This window comes from Benincasa hispida, chromosome 3 (assembly GCF_027475165.1).
Source record: "Benincasa hispida cultivar pf3 chromosome 3, pf3_genome.v1.1, whole genome shotgun sequence".
In the NCBI taxonomy this organism is placed as follows: Eukaryota; Viridiplantae; Streptophyta; class Magnoliopsida; order Cucurbitales; family Cucurbitaceae; genus Benincasa; species Benincasa hispida.
In genome coordinates, this window is record NC_143480.1 from 57,970,606 (window position 1) to 57,979,275 (window position 8,670).

General features: G+C 32.8%; 1 protein-coding gene across 2 annotated transcripts; it reads left to right on the forward strand.

Annotated features, from left to right (window-relative positions):
- The first annotated feature begins 5,154 nt into the window (after nt 1–5,154).
- Nucleotides 5,155–7,985, forward strand: LOC120074460 (zinc finger (C2H2 type, AN1-like) family protein). Of its 2 annotated transcripts, XM_039027591.2 has the most exons (3): nt 5,258–5,579; nt 6,797–7,600; nt 7,952–7,985. In XM_039027591.2, exons 1-2 carry the CDS (start codon nt 5,481–5,483, stop codon nt 7,568–7,570), a joined length of 873 nt encoding a protein of 290 aa, XP_038883519.2. In that variant the 5' UTR covers nt 5,258–5,480; the 3' UTR covers nt 7,571–7,600; nt 7,952–7,985. The 2 variants fall into 2 exon arrangements, with proteins under 2 accessions (XP_038883518.2, XP_038883519.2); XM_039027590.2 differs by lacking the exon at nt 7,952–7,985 and having other exon boundaries at nt 5,155–5,579; nt 6,797–7,819.
- The last annotated feature ends 685 nt before the right edge of the window (nt 7,986–8,670 follow it).

The following is an 8,670-nucleotide window of genomic DNA, read 5'->3' on the forward strand; positions in this document are numbered from 1 at the left end:
AGGAGAGTAACATTCAGCATACGTTGACAATTTGTAGTAGTCCTGTGAGCAAATCGTCATAAAATGCGAGCATGGAATGTCGAATGCTTGCCACTTGTTAGTTGAACAGTACCGCTCGAACCTATTCCTCCTTTGGCATTGAGACTATGGCATCCGGTCTTCACATGAAACACATCTTCATACCAATCGTATGATTGTACTTCATGTTTACTAGATCGTGCAGCCCATTTATTTATTTTCTCATGTGCGTACCTAAATTTTTACTCCACTTAGTATTATAAAATATGTTTGAATAAATTATTAATAAAATATATATATATAAAAAATAATATTACCGGGTGTATTTATCTTGACCCTCCAATACATCCCTTATTTCTTCTTCTCTTCTTTTCTCGAAATAGTTCACGCATTTGAAGAATGTTACTTGAGCAATAATATTTATAGGCGATATTCGAGCTCCTTTGAGGACACCATTTATGCACTCTGATAGATTTGTCGACATCCACTCATATCTGAATCCTTCATCATGTGCTTGAGTCAATTGCTCTAAACTAATGTTGTAAAAAATACTCAGACAACTCCAATTTATTCCTTTGATATCTTCAATTGCTTTGTTGAACTTTCGAATTTGAAACTGACACCCAACACGATAAACATAATTTTTCAATGAATTAAATTTATACTTTTTATTGAAGTTGCTGACCATATAATGTAAGCAGAAACGATGGTGACATTTCGGTCCCATCCAACAATTTTCTAGGTTGTTCACTGTTGCGATTATACCAGCATATCGATCTGAAATTAAACACACCCCTTCGTGTGTTACAATTTCTCTCAGATGTTTCAGGAACCATCCCCATGAGTCTACGAACTCTTCATCTGCAACGACAAACGCAAATGGAAGAAGATGGCCGTTCGAGTTAACTGATGTAGCAATCAACAGTTTTCCTCTACATTTGCCATACAAGTGTGTACCATCTATCTGAATTATCGGCCTACATTTATTAAAAGCTTCTATATAAGGACCAAATGGCCAAAATACAGAAGTTAGGATAACATGACCTTCAATAAGCATTTTTTAACTCTCCACTCTACACGTGTTCTAAGATTGGTCTGCTTAACCATATATAACCACCTGGGCAACAATTTGTAAGACTCATCCAATCACCGAACACTTTAGCCAAAAATTTTCTTTTTCCCTCCCATACCCTATGGTAAGGAACATGATATCCAAACTTTGATTTGATGTCGGACTGCAGTTGTACCTGATAGATGGTTTTCCTCTTACGGCGTCATAGAACTCCAGTGCAATCATTGATGAATCTAATTGCACGTGACTTTGACTTAGTTCTGAATAAAAACATGTATGCTGCTCATCATACTTAGTGATCTCGAACAAACCATGTGATTTTTTCTTTATTGCACGAAAGTCTCCTTTTACAACCTTCCTCCCACTTCTTACACCAAATTGTCCAAATCATCGGTGTAGATTCAACAACCTCATATAATGCGTGACACTTTATTGCAAAACATTTGACCGTGTGTTACAACATTTCCTTGTCTTGACAAATCATCCCTTTATATAATTGAGTATTGTCAACATCCACAGGAGCTACAATTGGGTCATGTTCCCAATTGCTATCCAGTACATTCATATCCAAATCATTGAATGTATCTGAAAGCATCTCATGTTCACGCCCATCGAAATCCAACTCTTCAAATTCGTCATCCGTTTCTGTTCTAAAGTCTCTAAACAAGTTGTTACCCGCCATATCTTCATTATCACATAGCGATGCAACTGACTCTGAATCAGGATCGATACATTGAGTTGGATCTTCAAACTGGTTAAATGATGTATCAGGATCCACCCCTATTCTATTTACATTTACATACAAATGCACTAGATTTGGCACTGGCATTGCCATTGAGAACATCGAGTTCATAGGTTGTGCATTCGAAATAGAGAATGACATAAACCTTATGGTTCTAGATTAGGATGTCTATATATTATTTCGATCTGATTTGCTCCCATATCTACACCAAGTAACATCCGAACCATTTCAATGAATTGTTCAAATACAATTCTACTGTTCACATTTATGGTAAAACTCCCACTTGGTGGTTGGTCATACCCAACTCCATCAATACCATCAATCATATTACCATTTGTAAACAACAAAAATCCTAAGCATCTGCCTGCCATTTTCTATTAAAAAAAAGAAGACAAACATCAATTTTTTATATTATACTTTTTATAAGAAATATATTAAAAATATTAAATTTTTTAGTTTATAAACATAAACTTTTTAAGTTTTATGAACATCAACTTTTTAAACATAACAATAAATTAAACTTTTTATAACTATTTTTAAACATAATAATAAATTAAACTTTTTATAACTATTTTTAAAATTAACAACAAATTAAACTTTTCAAATTAAAATGAGGTAAGCTTTTTAAAACTATTTTTTCAAATTTAATACAAAATAAAAAATTAAATTAAATTAAAATTTTTCAAACTATTTTAAACTATATTTTCAAAGTTAATACTAGAAAATATCAACTTATCACAATAAACATAACAACAATAATTTTCATATGAATAAACTAAAATTTTCAAACTATATTAAACTTTTGAAACTATACTAAACTTGTTAACTAACACAATCATTTTGTATTAAACTATAAATATCAACTTCTTAAACATAACAATAAAGTAAACATTTGAACACTATAAACATCAAAGTTAATACTAAATAAATCAAATATCATAAAAATAAACTAAACTTTTCAAATATCATAAGTTCAACTCATAGATTCGACGGTAGTTCTCTTTTTTCCTTCAAAGTGGCAACGCACTATTTTTTCCTGTTATTTGTTATCTGACAACAACTATAAAAAATTTAAAAAAATAGAATCTATAAAAAAATAATTATATAAGAACAAAAATAAAATTTATAATTATTCTTAAAAAATAAAAATTTAGTAGAGTAACGAACCTGTATAGTTGTGTAAGAATAATTTGTATTAAATGAACTATAAGAAGAGAAATGGAAATAGAAATGGGAGGAGAGGAAGATGATTTCGAAGGCTTATTTTCGAAAGCAGTGAGGGGGCAGTGAGCTATGAAGGGGCAGTGAGCAAATCAAGGGGAGAGGAGTGAGCAAAATCAAGGGCAGTGAGCTATCGAGGGAGTGAGTGAGCAAAAATGAAGAGGATGGCGGTTTAAAAGAATGTAGGTCGAGTGTTGAACACTCGACCCACGGGTTTGGATGGTTGAAGAGGCATTAAGGCTATGGCGGAGGGGCATGAATGCGTCAATGAATGTAGGGAATCGGAGCAGGGGAATCGAATCAGTCGGTCAATGCATGCAGGGAATCGGAGCAGGGGAATCGAATCAGTCGGTCAATGCATGCAGGGAATCGCGCAGGGGAATCGGAGCAGGGGCAACATGGTGATAGGACCTATACCTATTCTTAATTTAGTTGATAATAAAATCAAGATTGACCATATTTTTTTTAAGACTTATTCAATTATAGTCAATTTTAATATATGCACTTTCATTAAACTTACTTAATTATAGTTATTAGTTGTAACAAAATTCTGTTATTGTTGTTATTTTTTCATTAATGATTATTAGTTTTTTTCTCGTTGGTCATGTATATAATATATATATATATATGGGAAGTAAAGAAAGTGAAGACAATTATGAGCGAGATCCTCAAGCATTTTTTTAAAATCTGCCTTCCTAGCGATGTGACATTTCTAGCGAGATTCCCTTCTAGAGTGAGATCCCCATCACAGAGATTTCCTTCAGCGAGATCCTCATCACAAAATTAGCTTCACCCACTTATCTTCCTTGTCGAGGGAACCTAATATACAAAGTTAGCGAGATTCCCTTCTAGAGTGAGATCCTCATCATCATAAGTCGAAACTTCAACCCTCGACAACCCTAATATACATATTGTTTCAAGTTTTTCTTTGTTTGTCGAGTTCTCAACGTTTGACCTCTACATTAATCGGATCCTCAACCCTCGACTTCTAGCCTCGAACTCCCAAAACAACAATATTTTTCTAATAAGTTTTGAAAACAACAATATTAATATTAAAGGTTCGTTATTTTTTACCAACTCCTTCAACTCCTCTTTAATCTCTTAGATGTGAGAACACATATAAGTAAACAGTGATGTCGACATCTTGGGGAACCAACCATAGGTAAATTTGAAATATGGGAAAGAAAGTCCGCCTACAGGACAACATATTTGCTAAATATTTGAAGAAGTTTCATTTTTATTATTTTACCGAATACAAATTTAAAAGTTGCTATATACTCCAATTTTTCGAAAAGTAAAGTTTGATTTTGGATAACCGTCATCTCAAAAAAAAAAAAAAAAAAAAAAAAAAAGAAAAGAAAAGAAAAAAAAACCTTGGATAAAGATTGCAACATGAATTCATACCTAAGTCCTGACTGAAAGAGAAATTTTTGGATAAAAACGAACTTTTTAAATAAATAAGATTATCTCTCAGTTGAATATGCTTATCTTTGTGTCTTCAAAAAGATCTTCAACTGCTAGTTGATTAATCCTCTCTAAACTCTTTGAATATGGAATTGAAATGAGAAGAAGTATTCCCATTTATAGGGCTCTCTGATGAGCTTGGACCCAGTTGGCCCATGGATCTGAATTTGGCTGGCCCATGGGTAATCTTTAGGTCTAATTAATTGGACTTGACCGGGTCTTTGGGTCCTATTAATTGGATTTAAGGTTTTTTTTTTGGCATTTTAGGTTCAAATTAAGCCATATTTGGGCATAATTGGACAAATGCTCAAATTATTGGGCATTTAGTAAATGACGTGGGTATCTATGGTTGGTCTGAAATTTCTCCTCTAACAATATGTTACACAATTCTCTTCTAATTTCCTCAATTAGATAATAATAATGCATTCTTTTACCTATTCGTATGTGTATAATTTCATATAAAAAAATTCTATTAACTAAGAAAACTCGTATACAATACACGATTTAGGAATACACGCTTTTCCACGTTTCAACTATCTTATTTTTATCAATAATTTGAATTTCTATCTTATATTTACGTGATTTTTAAAATAATTTTTAAACAATCCTAAATATGTCACTTTTTTTCAAAAACTTTATTATTTAACAACCTAACCCTTTTTTCCCTTAAACTAAAAGAAAAAAAAAGAAAAATCTAGGGGAATTTGTTAAACTCAAATTTGTATAATCGAAGGAGAAATTGGGGAAAGGGTCAAAATCAATTCAGAAGTAGACTTTTGGAAGACTCTTCTTCCTCTGAAGCTTTTGGTTTTCGCGTTCTTCTGAATACGCGGAAACTTAAAGCTTCAGAGTCCATTTCAATTTCAATTCCCATTCCCTGTTTCACCCAATTAATCTTCCAATCTCTTTGCAATTTCACAATCTTCAGCCTCCTCTTTTGTTCTTTTCGGTTTCGATTTGGTTATGGGAACCCCGGAATTCCCTAATCTCGGGAAGCATTGCAACTTTGCAGATTGTAAGCAGATCGATTTCTTGCCCTTTACTTGCGATTGCTGTCACCAGGTTTCTGATTTCTCTCTTTTCATTTTCATATTTTGATCATGAATCTATCTGGTGATTGATTTTATTTGTTTCATCAGTTGGTTCTTTGGATTATTTCTTGTTGTTAATTGTGTTATTGGGGAATTTATGTTTGTTTTGACTTGGTTGATGATCCAATGGTTTGCTCTTTTTAGGTTGCTCTGATGTAGAAAATTTTAGTTGCGAGGATTTTTGGAGTTAATTGTTCCAAGTATTGGATGATGATTTTACTTGAAGAATAAAGCATTTAGTGTTTTTTTTCTGGTTCTACCATTAGTACACAAAGGAACCTGTAAATGAAATTGATGGAGAAATAGAATGGAGAATCGTTAACTATCGTGAGTTGAGGTTCTAATTGGATCCTAGGAGCTTTTCTAATGTAATTACTCTTCAAATATTTGGCTACATTTGATAAACAGTGGGTTTTTGGTTTTTTGTTTTTAAGAAAATTTGCTTATAAACCCTACTTTTACCTCTAAATTTATGTGTTATGTTGTCCAATTTCTACCGATATTTTTAAAAACCAAGTCAAGTCTTGGGAACTAAAAAAACAGTTTTTATTTTTGGATTTCAACTAAGAATTCAAACTTTTCTTTAAGAAAAGTGAAAAGCATGCTAAGAAAATGGGGAAAAAACAAACAAATTTCAAAAATACAAAACTAAAAACGAAATTTTATTAAAAGGGCCTTGAATTTTGATTCAGTTTTTGTGTTTTGGTCTCTTCTAAAGCATTTGGATGCTGGGGATGCTAGGTGGGGTTTTCTGAGTATCATTGATTGATATGTTTTTTTTTTCTTTCGATATCCATGGAGACGGCTCAAATTATGATTTGACAGCAATAGTTATCAATCTATCAACTTATGTCAGGATTTCATAGAGTCAGGAATATATTACTTCATTGTTTTATCCATTTTACCTGTAGAAGTTCATCAATACTAACTGTAAGAATCTAGTTTTTCAGGGATTTCAATTTCATTTCAGGCTTATTTAGGTTTCTAAATTCTGTTTGACTGTTTAAACCTTCAAATGAAATGATTTTACTGTTGCAAATGAACCCTGAATACCTTGTGTCAAAATAGTTCTTGATAAAAGAAATTATTCTGTCATTTCATTTGAATTGTAAAAATAACCAACGTTTGGTACCTAATGCTCATGTAATATCTGGTTTGATTTAGTTTATTAATTAAAAAAATTCACAGGTCTTCTGTTTGGAGCATCGTAGCTACACTACGCATAGTTGTCCAAAAGCAGATAGATGGGATGTCACCGTTGTCATTTGTCCGCTGTGTGCCAAAGGTGTTCGTCTCATTCCAGATCAAGATCCAAACATTACTTGGGAGATGCATGTAAACACTGAATGTGACCCATCAAATTATAGTAAAGTCACAAAGAAGAAAAAATGCCCTGTACCTGGCTGCAGGGAATTGTTAACATTTTCAAACACGATCAAGTGTCGGGACTGCTCGGTAGACCACTGTTTAAAGCATCGGTTTGGACCTGACCATAAATGTCCTGGACCGAAAAAACCGGAACCAGCAGGTTTTCCATTTGTTGGTCTATTAAGTAGAAGTAGAAAAGAAGAGAAAGGGCCTAAGAAAGCATTGCCCGCCACATCTTCCTCTAAGTGGACTACAGCCTTCCTTAATGCAGCCTCATCTGTTAAAGCCTCAGCTGAGGCAAGCATGACGAAGTTATCAAATGAATTCAGTCAAACTTGGTTAACATCGGGTAGCAGCAGCAACGGTGGAGGGGGAAATGGACAAGTTGAGCAATGTCCACAATGTAGCGCAAAGTTTTCTTCGGTTTCATCGTTAATAGACCATGTCGAAAAAGTTCATGAAAGGGGTGGAAATCGACTTGGGGCGCAGAAGGTTGTGATCGATGCTTGTCCAAAGTGTAGTAGAGGCTTTGTCGATCCCGTTGCCCTTGTGGAGCATATTGAGAGGGATCATGGTGGCACTTCAAGAGCTTGAGCATACAGGTCTCAATTTATACATCACGAGGTATGAGCAGTGAACACCGACTTGATCACAAGTTCGATTGTTTCATCAAACTGTCCCCTCTGATAGAATAGATCATTGTGATGTGCCCTATGTGAACTTTCATCTTATATATATATATAGTAAAAAAGCTTGTCAATCTTGATTAATTTTGGGATGAATAGAGGTGAGGAGTTCTTTGTAGAATATTTGAAGAATTGAATTCATTACCATTTTTCTGAAGGAAGGCTTAAATTTTTCCCTTCTTTGTCATTAGTTGGCTTTGTTCATACATTAGTTTTGCAAGTGTTTTGGAGGAGTCATCTGTGTAATCTTTTGGATAATTTGTATAAACCATATTTTATTTTCCTGCAGAATCAATGGAGAGTTCTGACTGAGTTTCTCTGAACTTTTGAGTTCCAATTCCTCACTTCTTCTTCCACGTTTTTCTGGGTCTATGGCAAGTTCATAGTACGGTTCATACCAATGAATGCTCGAAATTTATCGACGTCATTTTTATCAGTTAACCAAAATTAGATATAACTTGTGCCTAAGAGTGGCTAAAGTTGAGATTTGTGCTTGTGACAGAAAACACGTAACGTGGTCAATTGGTCCCAAATTTGATTTTGTAATTTCGTCATTAAGACGATTTGTGATTGACCTGAAATTTCTCTTGGAGTTCATATATCTATGGAATTCATATATCTGTTTTTAGGTGTAGAGTTCATATATCGATGCAGTTTTTTTGAAACTTTTTTATTCAATAATATACTTTTATGATTATTATTTTTGTTTTGAAACTTTTTTATTCAATAATTCTACTCATATTTGTTTGAATAAAATATAGATTACATTTTTTTTTTAATTTTTTAATTTTTTCTTTTTTAGACAATGAACAATAATTAATCCAAATATGTTTAAATAAAATGAGAAACCAATAGCTTCAGTTTTTTTTTCTCATGTATTTATTTTATTTTAATTTAACATAATTTCTTTTTAATTTTAATATTAAGCCTTTATTTGTTAGTTGATTGTTTATTTTCATTTTCATTTTTTTTATTATTTAATGTTATTTCATTTTATTAATTTAATTT

Excerpts from the sequence above, each read along its gene's own strand:
- LOC120074460 (XM_039027590.2), top strand. The coding sequence starts at position 5,481 with ATGGGAACCCCGGAATTCCCTAATCTCGGGAAGCATTGCAACTTTGCA. Across the intron at positions 5,580-6,796 it reads CTTGCGATTGCTGTCACCAG|GTCTTCTGTTTGGAGCATCG; the intron begins GTTTCTGATTTC and ends AAAAATTCACAG.